Source organism: Eptesicus fuscus, chromosome 9, assembly GCF_027574615.1.
Source record: "Eptesicus fuscus isolate TK198812 chromosome 9, DD_ASM_mEF_20220401, whole genome shotgun sequence".
Taxonomy (NCBI): Eukaryota; Metazoa; Chordata; class Mammalia; order Chiroptera; family Vespertilionidae; genus Eptesicus; species Eptesicus fuscus.
The window spans coordinates 17,580,881-17,605,043 of NC_072481.1; the positions used below are offsets into that span (position 1 = coordinate 17,580,881).

The 24,163-nt window shown below is 42.3% G+C and overlaps 1 protein-coding gene across 4 annotated transcripts; it reads right to left on the bottom strand.

Moving 5' to 3' along the window:
• Nucleotides 1-134: 134 nt before the first annotated feature.
• Nucleotides 135-22,453, bottom strand: TAF12 (TATA-box binding protein associated factor 12). Of its 4 annotated transcripts, none has more exons than XM_008147983.3 (6): nt 22,344-22,453; nt 10,546-10,797; nt 9,449-9,526; nt 4,073-4,187; nt 2,658-2,746; nt 135-613 (listed from the first exon to the last, which is right to left on the bottom strand). In XM_008147983.3, the coding sequence occupies exons 2-6, from the start codon at nt 10,711-10,713 to the stop codon at nt 578-580; spliced, it is 486 nt and encodes a 161-aa protein (XP_008146205.1). In that variant the 5' UTR covers nt 10,714-10,797; nt 22,344-22,453; the 3' UTR covers nt 135-577. The 4 variants fall into 4 exon arrangements, with proteins under 4 accessions (XP_008146205.1, XP_028010969.1, XP_054577563.1 ...); XM_028155168.2 differs by lacking the exon at nt 22,344-22,453 and adding an exon at nt 21,884-22,327; XM_054721588.1 differs by lacking the exon at nt 22,344-22,453 and adding an exon at nt 11,508-11,586.
• Between the last annotated feature and the right edge of the window lie 1,710 nt (nt 22,454-24,163).

A 24,163-nucleotide genomic window follows, 5' to 3' on the forward strand; every position in this document is an offset into this window, starting at 1 on the left:
ACCCCACGGTTTTTTCTTAACCACAGAAACGGGTAACGCTGCTGCCACCTGCTGACTGGGGCGCTGCATCAGACTTGCTGCTGCTCCTAACTCCCTCTGGGACTTCAAAGGCTGTAAGCCATGCAGCCTGTGTCTCTCAATTAATAACATTTTTATTCTGGAAAAGCAAATGAAAGTCATATTCATATAAACACTGACATTACAAAGTACAGGGGAAAGAGGAAGGGAGAAGGAAACAAAAACCTCTACCAATCCTGCTAATACTGTCTCACCAAACAAGACGATACTGCTTTGTCCCATATTCAATCACTTATATAATAAACCACAAATAAAATCTTCTCTGGAAGATAAATTGCTCCTCTTTGAGACGGCAGGGAAAAGGGGCCAAAGTGGGAGCAGGAGGCTTTATTCTTTTGGCAGATCCTCTCAGTCATTATAGATATTGCTGCACTGTTAATAAAAAATATATGCTTCTCTGTAAAGCATTAAAAAAAAAAAATCCAAAGGTGAGATGGCTGAGGTCTCAGCTCAAGTATCTCCAAATACAATGTTGTCCATTCCCTGATCTCTCCATGTGTTATTTCTTGGTTGTTTTCCGGATCAATGCCATTCTCTGAAAGGAGAGAGAAAGAAGCAATGCACAGGTTAGTGTCAGGAACTTTCTGGGATGTTCACATGTGGCTAGCAGGCAGCACGATCTATATCAGGCGTCCTCAAACTACGGCCCGCGGGCCACATGCGGGTGTTTTTGCCGTTTTTTTTTTACTTCAAAATAAGATATGTGCAGTGTGCATAGGAATTTGTTCCTAGTTTTTTTTAAACTATAGTCCGGCCCTCCAACGGTCTGAGGGACAGTGAACTGGCCCCCTGTTTAAAAAGTTTGAGGACCCCTGATCTATATCATAGCCTGGAGCCTGCGGGAACCTACAGGCGTAGGGCAGCTCATCAGCAAGCTCCACCTAATCTGAGGACGATCTGCAGGGCCAGGCTAGCAGGATGGCAAAAAGGTTAAAAGGTGACAGCTCTTGCCTTTTGGGGACTTAAGGGGAAAAGCCATCAAAGCAGGTGATTTCTAGGCTTCCCACCCACACCCAAACTCTTCTCTGATGGTGGAGACATAGAAAAGGGGCCTTTGTTCCAAGCCTGCTGCCATTTCACACTTGATGACCTGCAATGAAGGAAACTGACACCAACAACTTCTACCACAACCCATCAGGGAAATAGTCAGATCATGGACTTCAAATTTTACTACTACCAGCCATGGCCAAATTACTGGTTTGCTTGGCTCACTCTTTTTTTTTTTTTTTTTTTTTTTTTTTTATAAAGAGTCATTCTTTTTTTAAATTTTATTTTATTGATTTTTTACAGAGAGGAAGAGAGAGGGATAGAGAGTTAGAAACATCGATGAGAGAGAAACATCGATCAGCTGCCTCTTGCACACCCCCTACTGGGGATTTGCCTGCAACCAAGGTACATGCCCTTGACTGGAATCGAACCTGGGACCCTTGAGTCTGCAGGCCGATGCTCTATCCACTGAGCCAAACCGGTCTCGGCGGCTCACTCTTTTTGACCAAGAGATTGTTCAAACATTATATTTGTTGGTAAATATATATATATAGCTAAAAAGTGGATAATTCGGGAACTGAGACCAAATGACCATCTGTTATCTGGAGGACTCCTTTCTGAAGAACACTGTGGTCCTTCGATTCAGGCTATTGACCGCTTCCTTGCAGGGCTTCCTCTGTGAGCTCTGGAAACATACCTGCTCCAGAGATCCACTCTATGGAAAAGCAAGGGACAGAGGCTCCCAGTGATGCCTGTCAAGCTTAGATGAAGCTCACTTTTTAAAAAATATATATATTTTTATTGATTTCAGAGAGGAAGGGAGAAGGAGAGAGATAGAAACATCAATGATGAGAGAGAATAATTGATTGGATGCCTCCTGTATGCCCCCTACTGAGGATCAGGCCCACAACCTGGGCATGTGCCCGTGACCGGAATCGAACCTGGGACCCTTCTGTCCCCAGGGCGATGCTTTATCCACTGAGCCAAACCAGCCAGGGCAAGCTCACTTTTCAATTCCGAGTAGCCAGTTAAACTAAGACAGGAATGACAGCCTTGTCAAGGGAGGCCACCATTGCCACGAGACTGACCAATGACAGGGACAACTTGCTCCACAGCAAAAGCGGTGTTAGATTCTCACACTGACTCCTCAGTTCCATGGTAAGAGAGGCAGAGAACAAAGGTTAAGCTAGGACGGAGATCAGAATGCCTGGCAGAGCAGTCTGAGTGCTACCTCTCACCACAAGTACACGTATCTCTGCTTTCCTTAACCTGTCCTCAGTCACAGGACCACAGGAAGACTTCATTAAGGATATGGGCAAGTTCAAGTTATATCCATAAGGTTCCATCCATATTAAAGAAGCTAGATTCAACAGCTTTAAGCAATGCCCATCAGAGCTGAGAGACAAACCAGAGACACTCCCCCCCACCCCGCTGGTGTGGGAACAGCTAATCATCAAGGAAACATCTGACTGATCTCCCATGGAGCTCTGCTGCTGTGAGAGGGAGCGATAACTGCAGTGGTGGTAGCTGTGACCTGCAATGGTAGCTCAAGGGATCAGCTGTGGCTGCCCTGGGCTCTGATGACTCCTCACCTGTTTGTGAGCCTCTGTGGTGCAAGCTTTTTTGTAGGGTCGGATTTCTTCAGAGCCAAATCCTGGGATCCACATGTTCCACTGGCGCTCTGCAAGGAAGAGGCCAGCACAGAGATAAGGGACTGGGCAGGCCGGGTCAGGGTGCAGTGTCACCCTCAGACATGGGTTAGGGGGGACGAATCTAAGCAATTGGCTAAGCTAAGTAACAGTAACCCTGCAGAGGGATTCTATGGAATACAAATGGGGGAATCTCGTGTCGCGCCCCAAAGTTTAACGGATACTGTTTGACTTTCTTGCAAAGTAAATGGGTCAAAGCCATGGGTGCTGAGTCCTAAGGTTTCCATGCAGCTCCACAGAAAGGGAGTCATTTTTCAGTTGTCTTACTCCTATCAAATCTGCAACTGAGGTACTTGCCTTTGACCCGGAATCGAACCCGGGACCCTTTGGTCCGAGGGCTGTCCACTGAGAAAACTTGCCAGGGCTATGTATAACTTTTGACTTCCCAAAAAGTTTACTAATAGTCTACTGTAGACCAAAAGCCTTACCGATAACATAAACAGTTAATAAACATAATTTTTTGTGTTACATGTATTGTATACTGTATTCTTAAAATAAAGTAAGCTAGAGATAAGAAAATCTTTTTTTTTTTAAATTATTTTTATTGATTTTAGAGAGGAAGGGAGAGGGAAAGAGAGAGAAAGAAACATCAGTGATGGGAGAGAATCATTGATCAGCTGCCTTCTGCACGCCCCCTACTGGGGATTGAGCCCAGCAACCCAGGCATGTGCCCTTGGCAGGAATCGAACCGGGACCTCTTCAGTCCACAGGCCGACGCTCTATCTACTGAGCCAAACTGGCTAGGGCAAGAAAATCTTAAGGAAGAAAAAATACATGTACAGTACTATAAATGTAAAAAAATAAATGTGTTAGATGAGTAACTCCCAGAAAAACCCAAGCTCAAATTTAGTGTCTATTATATAGAAAAGCAGAATACAAATTTATATACACGTTATGATTATAATTTTCTTGGAAAAATGCATAAATAAGCTAAAAACTGGAAGGGAAACACCATTTTTTGAATGGTGGAGATATAATAGCTACATTTACTAATCTCTTACCTTGAGCCAGGTCCTGTGCCAGTCATTTTACAAACCTAATTCATAATTCTCACAATTACCCTGTAAGGAGGATATTATGATCTCCACTTTACAAATGAGGAAATGGACTGTAAGAGAAATTAAGTAAGAAAGATAAGGTGACACAGGTAGATAGTGGCAAACCCAATGCCTGGGAATACATAAATATCAGAGCCTGAAAGTCTGATCCTGGCACAAAGGTTCCTCCAACTACACTTTTCATGATGGTCCTGAAGGAGGAATCATGGGGGCACCTCAGGGAGAAACGAGACCACATACCTAGGTGCAGCTGGACATCCTTCACCTCCAGGGTGCTGGACTTGCGATGCCGAGCAAGCTGGCAGGCTGCTGTCACTACACTCTCGATAAAATCATCAGCAATCTGCAGCAGCATCTGGGGAAAAGTGGGAGAGAGGAACCATGTCACTGGCAGGTTAAGCTCCTGTTGCTGGGACAACTGTATCTGCCTGAACCACATATTCAGTCAGGCTCCTATTAGAGGGCCTATAAGTCAGCATTGGCCTACGGTGAGAGGAAGCGTGAGGATGGCAACAGAAACACATTAACTCATTAACCAGGTGGAGTGCAACTCACACCTTCCTGAGAATGAGCTTTCTGGATTTTCTACCCAGCAGGCATCAACCAGCCCAATCCCTCACCCCCGTATCGTCTTATGAATTAGGTGGGAAAACAAAAGTTAATTATTATTATTACCCCTCACTCACAGTCTCTTAAAGCATTTTTATTTCCATTATCTTATCTAGTCCTTATAATAATCCTGTGAAAAAAATGGGGCATGAATTTTACCCTGATCCTACAGCAGGGGGTGCTAACACTCAAGGAGACTTCCTGCTCATGGCCATGTGTAACTACTAAGCAGTGGTACCAGGTTTCAACCTCAAGGTTCTGAGTCCAAATCCTGGGTTCTTTCCACTTCATTACATTAATCCTAGACTGTGTGATGAACAAAATCAGAATTCTGAAGCTAAACATCTACATGAAGAAACTGAAATTTTAAATCAATAGCTTCCTTTGCTGACCAAAAATTAAAACGAAATTACTATCATAGATGTAGACATTCCTTGTTCTGCTGGGCCATTAATGCATTGTCATCTTTCCTATGGAACCAAATGGATACCATCTAAAGGAAATACTTATGATTAAACATGGCAGGTCAACTCCAAAAATGACCTCTTCTCCCTCAATAAATCCATGAAAATAATAGTAAAGAAAAAGACATATAAATCCTCAATGGGAGAGAAAACCTAATGAAAAGAAATTCCAATAAACTTTTAAAGTAAATTTCTGCTGTAGAGATAACAGAAGAGGGAGAACTGAACTAGCATACAGAAGTTACAACACAAGTGCCTATAGAGAGGACACCAATGAGAATTAAACTGATGTTCCCTTCACAACCCCTAAGAGAACCAGGATTTGGAAGTTCCATTTATCATTGAAGACTAGGCTGAGGTATGGAACTAAAAATTGGGGAATTGTTACATGTCAATACACAGAGCAGTCCACTGGACCCTGCACTCCAAAAGCAGCCACACTTACCTGACCCAGAACACAGTAGGTTTATTCCCCATGGAAAATGAAGGGAATGTGGCTCTGGATTAGAATATACCAGACATAGCAGAGCAAGAGGAGACACAGCCCCTTTCTCTTGTCTTGCTTCCAGAATGTTAGGAGCTAGGGATAAGCCCTCCAGATAGAAGTCTGGAGGATTTTTCTCTAGAGATACTAAATGACTCCAGAGGAGAGATTTACAGATACTGATATTTAGGAAGCCCCTAATAAAAGGTCGATTTGTGGACCAATTATTCTGAAGTGGAGCCAATGGTACCCTAGAGCCAGCTGAGATGAGCTCATGAAAGTCAATTTTTGCACTTTTACCAATTTGCATTCAGCAACAATATGTTGATAACTTAACATAGGGCATAGTGGGAATTTTACGCCCCAGAAATCTGAAAATGCTGAAAATCAGGGTCATTTTCTTCACAGAGCTGGTTGTTAAACATTTACCAGCACATTATTGGACAAAGCCAATAAGTTCTGATTCAAATCAGATTTTTAATGGCTCATTATTTAAGAACTAGAGGCCTGGTGCAAGAAATTCATGCATGGGGGGGTGGTCCCCTCAGCCCAGCCTGCGCCCTCTCCAATCCGGAACCCCTCAGGGGATGTCCGACTATGGGTCGGGCCTAAACCAACAGTTGGACATCCCTCTCACAATCCAGAACCACTGGCTCCTAACTGCTCACCTGCCTGCCTGCCTGATCACCCCTAACTGCCCCCACTACCAGCCTGATCACCCCTCACCGCCTCTGCCTGCCAGCCCGATCACCCATAAATGCTCCCCCTGCCGGCCTGGTTGCCACCATCTTACCCCCCCGCCAGCCTGTTGCCCCCAATTCCCCCCCCTGCCGCCAGCCTGGTCACTCCTAACTGCCCCACCCCCCCCGCCAGCCTGGTCACCCCCAACTACCCCCCCGCCAGCCTGGTCACCCCCAATTGCCTCTCCCTGCCAGCATGGTTACCCCCAACTGCCCCCTCCGCCAGCCTGGTTACCCCCAACTGCCCCCCGCCGCCGGCCTGGTCGCCCCCAACTGCCCCCCTCTGCTTGCCTGGTCGCCCCATGCAGTCTGCTGTTCAGTCGTTTGGTCATCCCTCACTAACCCCCCTGCCAGCCTGGTCACCCCATGCAGCCTGTGTTCGGTCATCAGTCCAGTTGTTTCGGTTGTGACGGCCCCTGGCTTTTTATATATTAGGATGGATAGCTAGGATTAGCAGAAATTTGAAGAAAGTCTCTAACACAAAAAAGAAAATACAGAAAACAGACCAAAGGGGGGGAAAAGGAACCCAGAGGAAACAGACAATGCAGGGAAAAGAAGAAAATGTCAAAAAATGTAATTAATATCCTCAGAGAGAAAGATAAGAGAAGGTATTACAACCAAAAAATAAGAACAGAATGGCTTAGGAAAATAAAAAAAATAATCAGTGAACAAGAAGAAGCAACTTGTGGAAACTAAAATTTTTATATTTAAAAAAAAGTTAAAAGGATTAAAAGATAAACTAAAGAAAATCTCCCCCGCAAGCAGAACTTAGAATTACAAAGCAATGAAAAATAGGAGTAAAAAGACCAAAAAATCTAAGAGGATCAATTCAGAAGATCCAATATCCCACCAATTATCATCCCAGAAAGAAACAAAAATAGAGAAGAAATTATCAAAAACTAATATAAGAGCCGAAACCGGTTTGGCTCAGTGGATAGAGCGTCAGTCTGCGGACTGAAAGGTCCCAGGTTCGATTCCGGTCAAGGGCATGTACATTGGTTGCGGGCACATCCCCGGTAGGGGGTGTGCAGGAGGCAGCTGGTCGATGTTTCTCTCTCATCGATGTTTCTGGCTCTCTATCTCTCTCCCTTCCTCTCTGTAAAAAATCAATAAAATGTATTAAAAAAAAAGATAAAAAAAACACACAAAAAACACCTAATATAAGAAAATGAACTGCTCATACACTGTTGGTGGGAATGTAAAAGGGTGAAGCACTCTGGAAAAACAGTTAGATAGTCCTTAAAGGAACAAAATTACCATATGAATTAGCAATTCTACCCCTAGGTATATACCCAAGAGAATTGAAAACATATGTTCACACAAAAAGTTGTACAGAAACTTTTTAAAAAGAGGCAAAAAACAAAAAAGGTTGCACATGAATGTTCATGGCAAACTTTATTCATAATAGCCAAAAAGTGGACACAACCCAAATGTCCATCAATTGATGAATAGATAAACAAAAGGTGGTATCTATTTATATAACAGCCTAAGTGACCGGCCGACCAGCCAATCGGCGAGTAGCTATGATGTGCACTGACCACCAGGGGGCAGATGCTCAATGCAGGAGCTGCTGAACTGCGGTGACTTGGCAACTCCGGTTCTCAGGTGACGCACCCAGAACCAAAGAGGAGGGAGCCCGATTCCGGGGTGTGTCACCCAAGAACTGCCCTCTCTCAATCCAGGAGCCCTCGGGGCATGTTGGAGAGCGGGTTAGGCTAGGCTGAGGGACCCCACTGGTGCACAAATCCGTGCACCAGGCCTCTAGTATCCATATAATGAAATATTTATTCAGCCATAATAAGGAATGAAGTAATAATGCCCTCTACAACATGGATGAACTTTAGACTCATTATGCTAAGTGAAAGAAGGTAGTCACAAAAGACCAAGTATTATGATTCCATATATTTGAAATGTCCAGAATAGGTGAATCTACAAAGATAGAAAATATATTGGTAGTTGGTTGCCTAGGGCTGTGGGGGCTGAGTAAAAATGGGAAATGACTGCTAATGGGTATGGGTTTCTTTTAGGGATGATGAAAATGTTCCAAAATTGATTGTGTTGACAGTTGCACAACTCTCAATATAGTAAAACCTACCGAATTATAGATTTCAAATGGATGAATTTTGTGGTACAGGATTTACATCTCAATAAAGGTGCTGTTCCAAATGGCCACACATATACAAAAAAGGCAAATATTTTCCCTCTGGTTAAAACAAACAATGGAGTTATACTGTTTTTATAACCTGCATTTTCTTTCTCTATCATTACATATTACTCAGCAAAGGCAAAACAAAAACATCCCAAAAAATATACAAAATCACCCCAGCTTTAAGGCACAGAAGTTTCTAGAGTAAAAGAAGCCTCCAAAAACAGCACAACAGATGAAAAAAAAGAGATATACTAAAGTACATATAAAAATTGAGAATAGGAAAAAGACTCTAAAATTGTCATCTACCACAATAGGAAGTCAATAGACTATTATAAAATTAATGAATCAGCCCTGGCTGATGTGGCTTAGTTAGTTGGGCATCATCCCATGCACCATCAAAAGAAAGGTTGCCAGTCTGAGTCCTGATCAGGGAACATGCATGGGTTGCAGGCTTGATTCTCAGTGGGGGACTTGCAGGAGGCAGCCAATCAATGTTTCACTTTCACACTGATGTTTGCTCTCTCTCTTTCTCTCTCTCTCTCTCTCTCTCTCTCTCAAAATCAATTGAAAAATCTTTTAAGCCTGGCCAGAGTGGCTCAGTTTGTTGAGCGTCATCCCATGAACTGAGGGGTCCTAGTTTGATTCCAGGTCAGAGCATATGCCTGGGTTCTGGGCCTGATACCCAGTAGGGGGTGTGCAAGCTCTCTCTCTCCCTCTACATTCCTCTCTCTCTAAAAAAGTAATTAAAAATATTTTTTTTAAATCTTAAAATAATTAATGAGTCAAAGAGTATATGTTTAAGTATATTACTTAGAAATACGGAGGAATAATCTAAGAACAACTAAAACTATTGTGATTGCCTATGAGAAGCAGACTATGTCCTTTTTGACAGGCAAAAGTAGCAGCAGCTGTTAAGTATAAAGTGTCTTGTATAATTATTCCATGGGACCCTCATAATAACCATGTAGATAAATAATGTCATACCCTACCAACACAGGAGGAAGCTGAGTCTCAGAAAGCCTAAGTAACTTATCCACAGCTACAAAGCTGTTAACTGGCAGAGCCAAGATGCAAATTCAGATCTGCCTGCCTCTAAAGTCTGTGCTCTTCACCACTATTATATTCTAGCTCTCAGGGCCACACCCTCTGTGGTACCCAGTCCCTTCTTACCTCCTCTACATCTTCATCCAATTGCTCATTAGGATCCACTTCTCTTACTAAGTCTTGTAATTTCTTCTTGGTCAACACCTAAAGTTAATTAGGAGAAGATTTTTCAGCCAGGTATCAAGGCAACAAGCAAAAGGACTCGTTATGCTATGATGCAGAAAGGTTGCAAATTCATTGGTTTAGTTTTCTGCTTTCCAAAGAGTTAACAGTCTGGCCTACCTGGTGACATTGCTGTAAGATTACACTCTCAAGACAGAAGTAGCCTCCGCCCTAGCCAGTTTGGCTCAGTGGATAGAGTGTTGGCCTGCGGACCAAAGGGTCCCGGGTTCCATTCTGGTCAAGGGCACGTACCTTGGTTGCAGGCTCCTCCCCAGCCTGGGCCCTGGTCAGGGGCAACCAATTGATGTGTTTCTCTCACATCAATGTTTCTCTCCGTCTTTCCCTCTCTCTTCCACTCTCTCTAAAAGATCAATGGAAAAATATCCTCAGGTGAGGATTGACAACAACAACAAAAAAGACAGAAGTAGCCTAGGGAAAGGCAGAAAGAGCAGTTTGGAAGAGAGGCCAACATCTGTCAGTTTATTTCAGCCTCATCTCTTTTTCTCACGGTGCCTCACTTCCCTCTACAGTAACTAATGTGCCATTTTCTGGCCACCACAAACCATACAGTGCCTCTGCTTTGGACAGGCTCTTCCACCCTTCTTCCTACCTGCTTGGCTCATGGTACTTCCTCTATTTTATTTTATTTATTTATTTTTCTTTAAATATATTTTTATTGATTTCAGAGAGGAAGGGAGAGGAAGGGAGAGATAGAAGCATCAGTGATGAGACAGAATCATTGATTGGCTGCTTCCTACGCACCCCACATTGGGGATCCAGCCCATAACCCGGGCATGTGCCCTGACCAGGAACTGAACCACGGCTTCCTGGTTCAACCACTGAGCCACACCGGCTGGGCCAATATAGAACTTCAGAAGTCCAAGGAGGGAAAAGACCTTTTTCAGCGAGAGGAAGAGGCAGCATCTGAGATGGATTACTCAAAGCATTACTGGTTCAAATAAGAAAAGACTACAGAGAGCAAAAAATAAAGAGGATTATACCTGATTGTTTTCAGGGCTCAGACGCCCTCCAGACCCAGGCGTGCCTGGTATTTTTACCACCGTAGTGCTATTGGCCATGGAACCTTGTGGAGGGGTGCTGGCTGGTTCCGGTTTTATGGATGAGAAATTGGACAGGTTGATGAGGGCTGAGGGGCCAAACTGGTTCATAATCTGCCGAGCTTTGGACTTCAGCTCATAGAGCTTGTCGAGATCCTGTTTCTTCCTGGAGGTATGAGGACCAAGACCAATCAACTGTGGAAGGCAAACACAAAGATTAGCTCCAGAAGACCTGTAATAAAGGATGAGTTTTGAAAGTAAAATAATAGGAGATCTACCAGACTTTGAAAAGTCTTCAGTATATCAGGAATAGTGACTATTTGATACCTGCACATTAAAAATGGAGGGAATGAAGAATATTCATTGCTCTCACCTGATATTTAGAAACCATCTCTTCTCCAAAAGCTTAATGAAATAGTCCACAAAATTGAAATAAGAAAGTAAATGAAACGAGGAATCTCATGTGCAAAAATAAACTAGAATGAGCAAGACATTTCTGAAGACTTTGTAAAAATAGAATACATGGTTAAGTACTACATGCATTATTTTTGAGCATCAAATAATGTTAACTTCAAATAAATCATGGCACAGTCACATACTTAAAACCCAACCACAAAACTTCAGAAAACAGATTAGTTCATTTTGGCATTTCAAAACATGCTTAATTCTATGTCAGGGCTATACCTAGTAAACACAATTTTTAGCAATTGTGAAAATCTTTTTTGTCATCAAGAGCAAACTTTCTCTGAGTGTTAGCAGTCTTTAAGTACATGCAGAGTCCCTAGCCTGGAGTAGCTGGGACTCCTAAATTTTAGAGCCAGGAGGTGACATCAGCTGTTGTGTCACCAAGATCAGAAGCACATTCACCATGTTCCTTTCACAGTGGCTTCAAAGAACTTACTTACAGCTATCTGAGTGTCTAGATCTTTAATTACATCAGCAACAGCTGTGAGCCCGGTGAAATGAGAGGCAGCCATTTTCAAAAGCTACCTGTAAATGAACAACTAACATCAAGCACCACCCTTGCCACAGAACCATTCCAGTCCCACGGCCTGGCACACCGTCATCAACCAGGAACCAGGCAAACTGTATGCGGAGAAACATCTCTTATCCCTTCTGGGCACCAAGAAAAACATCTCCATCTCTTTCATATACAACTTTTTAAATTGATTAATGATTATAATAACATAGACTCTCTTCCTATAAAATGAATGCTCTATTGTTAGGGATAAACTAGCAGCATATGAAATACCATAATTAGCCAAAATGGTGGAATTTTAACTTGCAGAAATCATGGCAATGGTTTCAGAACTTGGTAATGCTTAGCAACCTGAATGAATATTTGCATCTGTTCTACTGTTGCCCCTATTGCTGAGTTCTTCCCCACCGCACCCCTTTGATATGACACCTTCCCCTGGCTTACCCTTAATAAAAGCAACTAACTGCACTGGTTAAATGATCAAGAGAAACTTGTTGGTCAAGAGCCGGCTGAGGGGGGCAGCAGAGTATCAGTATCACTGACAGTCCATGCCTTCTCCCTTGCCCAGAAATGCTACCAGGGGAAGAATCATGTTAGGAAAAGATTGTTAACATAGTAGTAATACAGTTCTCCCATCGCCCCTTACCCAAGGTTTCACTTTCCACTTTCAGTCAACCACAGTCTGAAAATATTAAGTGGAAAGTTCCAGAAATAAGCAATTCGTACGTTTTAAATTACCTGCCCTTCTGCGTAGTGTGATGAAGTCTCGTGCAACCCCACTCAATTGTACCTAGGTCGTGAATTATCCCCTTGTCCAGCATATCCACAGTGTATATGCTACCTGCACTTACTCACTTGGTAGTCATCCGGGTTATAAGATCAACTGTTACAGTATCACAGTGCTTGTGTTCAAGTTACCCTATGGCAGCCTAATGCTATGTCCGTGCTTATGTCATTCACCTCACCTCATCTCATCACATATGCATTGTATCATCAACTCATCTCACACCATCACAAGAAGGAAATAAGTACAGTACAAAAAGATATTTTGAGAGAGTGACCACATTCACATAGTTTTTATTATAATTGTCCTATTTATTAGTTATTGTTTTTAATGTCTTATTGTGTCTAATTAATAAATTATACTTTAGCATAGGAAAGTATGTATAGGAAAAACTATTGTATGTTTAGGGTTTGGTACTTTCTGCTTCAGACTGGGAGAAAATATTTACAAACTACATTTCCAAATAGAATGTATAAAGAACTCTCAAAACTCAACAGTGTAACAAAAAGGTAATTTGATTAGAAAATGGACCAGACATTTCATCAAAGAGGATATATAGATGACAAATAAGTACGTGAAAAGATGTTCAACATCATTGGTCATTAAAGAAAGGCAAGTTAAAACTAAAATGAGGTTGCGGGTTTGATCCCCGGTTGGGGCACATATGGGAGGCAACTGATCAATGTTTCTCTCTCTCACTCTCTCTAAAATAAAAAAAATAAATAAATACTTTGCAGTTTCTTAAAAATCTAAGCATGTACTGTTGGAGTAGCCTAAATATACATGAAGACTAAATGTAATGTGGTATCCTGGATGGAATCCTGGGATAGAGAAAGACATTAGGAGTAAAATGAAATCTGAATAAATTATAGACTTTAGTTAATTACAACAAATGTACCATGCTAATGTAAGTGCTAATGATGAAGAAATTGGGTATTAGGTACTATATTTTTGCAATTTTTCTAAAACTTTTCTAAGAAATAATTTACTTTATAAAACACAAAAAAATTACTAAATCACAAAACAACAGAGATGAATCTTAAAATATTTAAGTGGGGGAAAATGCCAGTCTCAAAAGAAAAAATACTGCATGATTCCATTTGTATGAAATTCTATCTATAATAAAAGCATAATATGCTAATTAGACCGGATGTCCTTCCAGATAACCTTCCAAACGAAGCCGGGGCTGAGAGGGAAGCATGGGTCTCGGGTGCCTGAGGGAAGCTAGTGCCAGCAGCCAGGGGAAGAAGGCCTATTCTTGCACGAATTTCGTGCATCGGGCCTCTAGTTACTAATAAAACTAATCTCTACTGATAGACAGGGCAGGGACTGACTGAAGAGGGGCATGAGGGAAGTTTCTAAGGTGATATAAAGTTCTATATCTTGAGTGGGGTGACACTTACATAGCTGCATACATTTATCAAAATTCACAGAACCATAAATTTACAATGCCTACATTTTACTGTATGCAAATTATACCTTAATAAAGTTTATTTTTTTAAAAACTAAACACGCAACTACCATATGACTAAGCAATTGCAGTCCTATGCATTTATTCTAGAGAAGTGAAAACTTATGTTCACACAAAAACTTGTACGTAAATGTTCCTAGTAGCTTCATTTGTAATAGCCAAAAACTGAAATCAGCTTACATGTCTCTCAACAGGCAAATGGTTAAACCAACTGTGGTACATCATGCCATAGACTATTACTTAGCAATAAAAAGAACCAAACTAGCCAGGCTGGTGTGGCTCAGTGGTTGAGTGTCTTCCTATGAACCAGGAGGTCATGGTTAGATTCCTGGTCAGGGCACATGCCTGGGTTGCTGTGGGCTTGATCTCCAGGAGGGGGCGTGCAGGAGGCAGCCGATCAATGATTCTCTCTCCTCATTGATGTTTCTAACTCTCTCTCCCTTCCTCTCTGAAATCAATAAAAATATATATGTTTTTAAAAAGAACCAAACTATTTATATAAACAACTTGGATAAACCTTCAGAGAATTACGCAGAGCAAAAGCCAATCCAAAAAGAGTATATATTGTATGTATCCACTTACATAGAACATTTTTGAAATGACAAAATTTTAGAAATAGAGGACAGATTAGTGAGGTTGTCAGAGGCTGGGTGAGAGGGAAGTGGGAATGGTCATAAAAGGGCAATACCAGGGACCCTTGTGGTAATGGATTTGCTCAGTATCTTGACTGTAGTGATGAATAAATGAAGAGTGATTAAATTGTATGAGATAATGCACATATACACACACACACAAAGTGTATAACTAAGACTGGGGAAATCTGAGTAAAATGGCTAGGTTGTATCAATGTCAATATCCGGTTGTCATATTACATAACAGTTTTGCAAAATGTTACCATTGGGGAAAACTGGGCAAAGTGTACAAGGGATCTCTCTGCATTATTTCTTGCAACTGCATATAAATCTAAAATTACCTCACTTTTTAAAAATTAGGAAAAAAATTCTCAAGAGTATCTGTAGATACCTCAAAGTTTTAAGATAACCCAAAACTCAGGAGCCATAAAAGAAATTACTGCTATGTTCAATTACATAAAAATCTAAATGTCTAGCCCAGCTGGCATGGCTCAGTGGTTGAGCGTAGACCTATGAACCAGGAGGTCACCATTTAAATTCCAGTCAGGGCACGTGCCTGGGTTGCGGGCTCGGTCCCTAGTGGGAGGCGTGCAGGAGGAAGGTGATCAATGATTCTCTCTCATCATTGAAGTTTCTATGTCTCTCTTCCTCTCCCTTCTTCTCTGAAATCAATAAAAATATATTTTAAAAATGAGCCCAGGCTGGTTTGGCTCAGTGGATAGAATGTCAGCCTGCAGACTGAAGGGTCTCAGGTTCGATTCCGGTCAGGGGCACATGCCTGAGTTGCGGGCTCAATCCCCAGTAGGGGGCATGCAAGAGGCAACCAATCAATGATTCTCTCTCATCATTGATGTTTCAATCTCTCCCTCTCCCTTCCTCTCTGAAATCAATTAAAAAACAAAAAACTAGAATAATAAAAACTTTAAAAAAAATGAGAGGATGCTCATGAAATTATCTCCAATAAACATTGTTCAATGAGAATGCAAGGTATAGAATAGTGAGAATAATTTGCTATCACTTATTAAAAAACATATTGACACACAATTATAAACACATAAATTATTCCCGGAAAGATACATAAGAAACGGATAAAAGTGGGTGCCCGGGGAGGTGGAGGAATGGCAGTATCTGGGTGGCCTATGGGACCACGGTGGGAGAAGACTTACTTTTCATTGTTTACCCTAAATCCTGTACTATGTGCATATATGGTACCTATGAGAAAGATTTTAAAAAATTATTATTTGGTTTATTTCCTCTGAAGAAACAGGTAATACTGATCTCTATTTTTATTTTATCTTTAAAAAGTATGTTTTTATTGATTTCAGAGAGGAAGGGAGAAGGATAGAGAGATAGAAACATCAACAATGAGAGATAATCATTGATCGGCTGCCTCCTGCACACCCCCTACTAGGGATTGAGCCCACAACCTGAGCATGTGACCTGACCAGGAATTGAACCGTGATCTCCTGCTTCATAGTTTGACGCTCAACCACTGAGCCACATAGGTCGGGCATGATCCCTATTTTTAAAATACAACAAAAAATATAGTGGTAAACAGAAAAATGAACCTTGACCTACATCTCACACTTTTACAAAAATAAATTCAAAACTGATCATAGATTTAGATGTAATAATGTAAAAGTATAAGAATTTTAGAAGAAAATTTAGGAGAAAATTTTCCTGACTTTGGGTCTGGTAGTTCTTAGACACAACACCAAAAGCACAATTCACAAAAGAAAGAAACTGATAAAGTGGACCTAAACCAATAAAGTAGTTAGGAGACCTGCCCTTCTCTGGGCATCTGTTCCATTAACAAATTTTTATTTTAATGAAGAAAATAGGAGAGTAGAAGGCCAGAATGTCTTAAGTACCCTTTTACCTTTGAAATGTTTGAAAATGTATTACTTAAACAAAAGTGGACTTAAGTTTTGTGTAAAACTTCTGCTCTGCAAAAGAAAAGAAAACATGTATCTGACAAAGAACTTGTAACCAGGGTATACAAAGAACTCTTAAAATCCAACAATAATGATGAACAACATAGACTGATGAACAAGAACAAACCCAGAGACAAGGAGGCATGGATCAGACCGTCGGACCTCAGAGGGAGGGTTGGGGAGGGTGAGATCAACCAAAGGACTTGTGTGCATCCATATGAGCCTAACCAGTGGTCAAGGACAACAGGGGGGTGGGGGCATGCGTGGGGAGGGGTTTGGGATGGGAATGGGGGGATGAGGACAAATATGTGATACCTTAATCAATAAAGAAATTTAAACAAAAAAATCCAACAATAAGAAAACAAAAAATACAATTAAAAAATGGGCAAAAGATCTGAAGAGACCCTTCACCAAAGAAGATACACAGATAGCAAATAAATACAGAAAATGATGCTCAATATCATTAGTCATTAGAGAAATGCAGAGTAAAATCACAATGAGACACCACTAAATCCTTATTAGAATGGCTAAAATAAAAAAAATAAACAAACAAGTGCTGGAGAGGATGTGGAGCAACGGGAACCCATGAACATTTCTGCTGTGAATGTAAAATGGTACAGTCTATTTGGAAAAGTTTGGCAGCTCCTTATAGTTAAATATATAATAACTAGAGGCCTGGTGCACGAAATTCATGCACTTGGAGGGAGGCCCCTCAGCAGGGATTGCAAGAGGGTGCAGGCCAGGCTGAGGGACCCCACCAGTGCACGATCAGGGCCGGGGAGGGATGCAGGAAGTTGGCCAGCCAGGGAGGGACCGCGGGAGGGCTCCAGGGTGTGTCCAGCCCATCTCGCTCAGTCCCTATCAGCCGGACCCCAGCAGCAAGCTAACCTACTGGTTGGAGTGTCTGCCCCCTGGTGGTCAGTGCACGTCACAGCAAGCGGTTGAGTGGCCTTAGCATATCATTAGCATATTATGCTTTGATTGGTTGAATGGCCAACCAGCCGACTGGACCCTCAGCATATTAGGCTTTTATTATATAGGATATGACCCAGCAATCCCACTCTAGGTATTTACTGTAGAGAAATGAAAATTTATGGTATTTACACAAAAATCAGTATATGAATGTTCATAGCAACATTATTCATAATTGCTAAAAACTGGAACAATCCAGATAGATGTCCTTCAACTGGAGAATGGATAAACAAACCAGGTTTATCTATACAATGGAATACAACTCAGCAATAGAAAGGAAGAACTACTGATACATGCAACAACATGGATAATCTCAAATGTATTATGCTAAGTGAAAGACACAAGACTCAAAAGGTTACTTAATGTATTATTTCATTTATCTGACACTCTGGAAAAGGCAAAGTTATATGGATGGAGAGCAGATCAGTTGTTGCCAGGGATTTGGGTGGGAGAGGGTTTATCTACAAAGGAGCAGCATGAGGGAAATTTTTGGGGTGGTGAAACTGAGAGGTAACCAGAGTGCTATGGTGCTCACATGACAATATGCACTTGTTACAACTCACAGAACCATACCCCCCAAAGGGAGAATTTTATGGTACATAAATTTAAAAAACAAAGTATCACAACCTGATCAGAATGGCCAATGGCTCCCCAAATGATCTGTTTACTGACAACTTTCATCAAGGCCAATGTGGATGAGGTTGACCAAGTATAATGGAATGAAGTGACCGATAATAATCTGAATTCCATTATGTAATGTACCATGATTGCCTCTGGGCTACTCAAATTTCTTACTCTCATGTCCTTAAAATGCCAAGAGATAGGGATGTACTGCTGTGTAAAAACAGGCATTAACTCTGGGAGAGTTTGAGAGAACAATTAAAATAGTAAACCCTTACTAGCACCTATTATGCGGAAATCACGTGCTATGGGATTCACAAAGTCCAGAAAAGTCCATGCCCCAGTAATCTACTTTGAAAGGCAGTTAATAATTTTATCAAAACAAGATTATATGGCTGCAAGTAACCCATCACATTTAAACTGTTGTTAATCGACTGAGGATCGAAAGCCCTATTTTTGCTTTTAGCAACTTTGTTCCTTAAACAGAAATCCAATTGCAATGCTCTTATTCTATTAAACGGATCTGATTTTTCAGAAGGTAGGAAACCAGTGTTGACTTTGCAGTAGTCACAAGACCTGGCCTCCTCCTGGAGGAAAAAAAAAAAGACCTAGCCTTCTCTCTGCCATCTGTTCCATTAATAGAATTTTTTTTTTAATGAAGAAAATAGAATAGAAGGCCAAATTGGGTTTTACACCATTTTACCTTAGAAATGTTTAGAAAGTTACTATTTAAACAAAATACGGAGACAAGGGGACTATCAGCCTGATAGCAGAAAAGCCCTATTACTGTAGTGCATGACTTGACTTAATGACTGGGTTTTCTACTTGGTTGTTTATTTCCTCACTGGCTTCTAGATGTAACCAAATGAGCTCAGATTTCCCAGCCTAAATGAACCAGAAGGAATCAATTAATTGCAGTCTGTGAGACTGGAGAGCAAGAGAAATATAGGTTTTCCCTCACCAGTTTTTGGACTAGTTTGATCCTATTTAGGTGGTTTTGACTTAATACAAAGGCAGTACAGTACAGTGGTCAAGGGCATGGACTCTGATGACCGTGTCTGGGTTCAGGTACCAATTCTGACACCTACTAACTTTATGTCCTTGAGCAACTTACCTAATCTCTTTCTGCTTCAATTTTCTCATCTCTAAAATGAAATTAATCATAAAGTATACCTTATGGGATTGTTGTGAGAATTCAGTAAGTTTATGTATCTAAAGCAGTTCAAGTGTGTGTTACAAAGGAGAACATGTTTTAAACATGTTTGCTAATATATGCTCTCCTCTTCTAAATGTTAGTTATAAAGATCAGAGTGTTAAAACTAAAAGGCATCCTATAACTATTTTATGACTACAGACATTAGAAAAAGGAAGTGGATTGAAATAAAACAGTAGTGGCAAATGGTTACAAGGAGACTTATATGAGGTGCTGGATACCATCCTACTTCTGCCACTGAGTTGAGCTCCCTGTGACCAGAGTTTCTACGGGCAAATTCTAAAGTCCATTCTAGCTCTAACAATTAGTGTGTAAGATTTTAAATTAAGCTATATGTACAGAGTTCAAAGTTTGTCTTCTGCCTCCAACATTCCTGTTTTACTGTGCAGACTGTAAGTACTGTTGATATGTCCCCTGCAAAGTATTTTGGGGCTTTCCACAAAAACCTCTGGTCAAAAGTAATATGTTCTACGTTCATATCTGCACTAATACAATGATTTTCTGATCAGGTACTTTGAAATCCTATTATAATAACTCAATCAATACTAGAGCCACCAATGAGTGAAATAAGTACATTTTATAAATACAGATGAGGATATTAACCCAGTAATAAATTATCATTGAACCATTAAGTACCTTGCTTGAAATGGTGGCATGGGCATGCTTATTAATCTTACTAGAGGCCCAGTGCACGAAATTTGTGCATAGGGGATGGGGGAGGGGGTGGTGTCCCTCAGCCCAGCCTGCACCCTCTCGCAGTGCAGGAGCCCTCTGGGAGCGGGCCTAAGCTGTCAGTCAGACATTCTTAGCACTGCTGTGTAGGCAGGGGAGCCCCCCCATCCCCGCTATTGCCACTGTGCTCGCCAGCTGTGAGCTTGGCTTCTGGCTGAGCAGCTGCACTGACCACCAGGGGGCAGCTCCTGCGTCGAGTGTCTGCCCCCTGGTGGCCAGTGCGCATCATGGCGACCGGTTGTTCCACTGTTCAGTAGATTTGCATATTAGCCTTTTATTATCATTAATTAATCTTATAATTTGGTGTAACTTTTGATCACTGACATATAGTATAGGCACTTGCAAATAGCACAGGCTAACTCACTGGGAAAAAAATAGTTTCAACTAAGTTAGCCCAATTTCCCCAATCATCTAGTTCATGTTACAATTGTAAAGTTCACTTTACAATTGTAAAGTTTAAGCCCTTGATTCAAATTGGCCTTTGTTGGCCTCCCAAAAAGTTCTATTCAGGTCCTGTTTTTCTACATTGAATATCTATGCTTCTTTAAAAGCACACAAATTTAAAAAGGAAAAAAAGATAAAAACAAAAAATAATACAGATTAAAACACAGGGATTTCAATCTTAAATACCACACTACATAAGTACCCTAATAAGTTATAGTACTTGATACTGAGTCTTAAGGAGGAAGGGTGCTTTCATTCGATGATATGCTTTGTATAACTATTCCTTCTATTTTGATGATGGGCAAACTCAGACACGAAGAGGAATCCACTTAGAAAAGTAGAAAAAATTTTTAGTCAAACACAAAACTGGGTTTGACTGGGGCTGGACCACTTAGTCCTTGTGATTTCAGGCAAGGTACTTAACCTCTCTGAGCCAATTTCCTTATCTGTACAATGGGACTAACAATATCTAACATGTGGGGCTGTAAGTGGTAATTAAATGGCATAATACTTGAAAGTGCTTTTATGATGGTGCCTGGTTAGCCTGAGTAGGTTTCAGTCCAAGATACTGTTGAAGAAGAGAAGTGATATTGGTCCAAGTCTCCCTGCCAACCTTATCTAAAAGCAGCCATCTCCAGTGAGTGCTTATGCTAAAAATACAGGGTACAGCTTATGTATCTGCAACTTTCTAAATGGCTTATGACATATTTTGGGGGGAGGGATGAGCTTCATTCAAAGGTGTCTTAACTGGTAGTGACATTCACTGTATCAATGTCAATACAGTAACAAGACTAAAAATAAAGTAGTAAAATCTGGGAAAATTCCCTCTGAGGTTTGAAGTTAGAGCAGATAGATTCCAGAAGCATGTTTTCAAGGGATAGTAACCTAGCATTTCCTATTTGCTATGTACAGGAGGGTACTGCTCCAAAATCATGACCTAATCAAAACTGCTTCACTGTGATCCTAAGCCCTCTTTACATGTCAAATAGGAATATTTTTTAAAAAGATTATCTTTCGGGCCCTTCCTTCCATCTCTGAGATCAGGGTTGAGTGGAATGGAATTTAAAGCACTTGTCAAGTATATAACTGAGTTCAAACTGCTTCAACTTCACATCAGAGTTTCGCAAGACTGATGCAGACAACGAAGATGCTTGCATGTGGGCTTCCTAGATTAAGAATCTGATACGAGAAAAGCCTGGCAAAAGCCAAGTAGGCAGAGCGAAGGAGTCGTCTTCCCACGAACACATCCTTCAGCACGCTGGGCTCAGAGAATACGAGGGGTGGGGAATGGATCACTCTACCTTTTCCAAACTCTCTCCTTTTCCCTTAGAGGCTGTTCTTACAGCCAGGGCCCCCGAACCTCTCCGCTCTGAGAAGTTCGGGTCCTCACAGTTGTGTTCCCTCAGCTCCTCCGGAGCCTCCAAGCCCCGATCCTGTACCCAGGGAAGCCCGACTTCACTGGCCGCTCCTGTTCCTCCCAAACCCAAACGTTCTCTTACTTTTTCCGCCCCTCAACGATCTAAGGCTTTGCTGCTCTGTTTCTGAGTCCGCAGGCGCACGGGTCTTCACTGTCGGTCCCGCTTCTGCCTCTTAGGAGTCCAAGTCCTCACAGCTCCGCTTTTGCCTCTCAGGAGCCCGGGTCCTCACGCCCGGTTCCGTTCCGACCCCTCTCCGCTTAGGAGCGCGGGTCCTCACAGTCCTGTCCCCCTTAGACTGCTTTCCCTCAGGGGCCGGAGAACTCACATCTGTCCCCGTTCCCTACGTCCCGTCTGGAGCCCGGGTCCCTGCAGCCGCCTCTTCTCCGATCCCCGATCCCCTCAAGTCCCGTCCCAAGAGCCTGATTCCTCACAGTCCCGTCTCCGCCACAATCTGCCTCTTCAGACGCTGACCCACTGTGGGTCTGGGTACTGACTCCCTCCTCCCGCTCTTCTTCCTCCACTGCCAGGGCCCAAGACTCACAGGCAGCAGGTCTATCTCCCCATGATTTGCGGAGACTGCCCCAGTGAAGCGATCGTCTCGGCAGCCGGTCCGACTGCTCGGCCCTCCCCGAGTACTTCCGGCACCGCTCCCCGCCTCCAACCCGGAAACGCGCGGCTCTTCCGGCCGGCGGGCGCGCGCCTGAGCCGCGCAGGCGTAGATCGGCCTGGGGCACGTGGTCGCAGGACCGGGCTGTGGCTGAGGTCCGCCGCTTCGGCTTTTCCCCGCTGGTGTTGGCTGAAGTCTGGGCAGCCTCGGCGCCTTCTACAAGCTTTAGGAACCCTGACCTAGTTGTTTCTAGCCGACTCCGCCTGTCGTGTATATCGCTACCATGACCGGTAATGGACGCCCTCTTATGGGTTAGAGGTCGCCATTTTTGCCTGGTGCCTTTGTAGCGATAGCAGGACCGGGATAATCACCCGGGACAGCAATACCCCGTAGGCATCCTGTTGGGCCCCGTGTGTGTGTGTGTGGCGTGGGGGAGGGGGGGAGTTGGCAGGAGAGCCTAAGGACCAGAGAGACCGATTGTGCCTGTGAATTGGCAATTAATAATAATAATAATGATTGAGCGCTGTCAGGACTTTGCCAAGCCCTTCACCTCTGGTAAATCTTTTTTTATATATGTAATTAAGAAAACTTTTTAAAAATATATTTATTGATTTCAGAGAGGAAAGGAGAGGGAGAGATAGAAACATCAATGATGAAAGAGAATCATGGATGGGCTGCCACCCGCCCTCCTCCCCCGGCATCCCCCCAGCGCGCTAGCCAGGCAGGTGCCCCATAAGAATCCCATCGTGACCTGTTTCATAGTTTGAGGCTGAACCACTGAGCCACACCGGGACTCCGGGTAAATCTTTTAATGGTTTAAAGGAAACCTGTGAGGTGGGTGGAGGTGGAAGAGGGGATAGGGGGGATAAATGGTCATGGAAAATAAAATAAGGAGTAAAGGAAACCTGTGAGAGATAAAGCAAGGTCCTAGCTAATAAGTTTTGAGTCTCTGTTTGAACTCAGAATTCTCCAAACCCTGTCCTCTAACCACTAAACTGATTGTTTCCGTTAGTTCAGCCGTCAAATGCTTGGTGAGAAATGCTGCATTTAGCAGATGCTAGACTTGTAAACAAGACCCGGTTCCAGCCTAAGTCCTTCTGGAGCCCAGGTCCCCACACTAAGATGGTGAAACATAAAGGAATGTGAAAAGGGCTGTGACAGTCCAGAGCAAGTGGCTGTAACTGCCAGCAGGAATGGAGAAGAGCTGCCTTCCAGCTGGATTAGTATAGTAACCTGCCTTGCCAGTCTTTATATTTTCCCATCCTCGTCCTACCAAATATTTAATCCACCCTTATACTGCCACCTATCCAAATTTACGGAATCTTCACCATTAGGCTCCAAGCCATCTTCCTAGTCTTACCTTCCTGCCATTGCTGTCTAGCATACAATTTTTATTTTTTATTTTTGCACTCCTATCCATCTTTTTAAGACCTCGTTTAAAAGTACATTCATTCAACAAATAGATTGTTTATCGTGCGCCCAGCTTTTTGCTAGTTGCTGGGTGTCAGTAAATAAGACAGACAATATCCTTATCCTTAGAGATTTTACAATCTGAAGTGGGGAAACATTACTAGCAAGTACACAGAAATGTAAAATGAGAGAATACCAGAATAAACTAGATTTATCTAGCTGGGTGATGCCCTGAGCTATGAAACAGCTTATTCAAGGACCAAGTTGGCTGGAGATTAATGGGTGATGGGGAGAGGCAGGCAATGAGGTTGGACAGGCAGGCAACAGGGTCAGCTTAGGCAGGA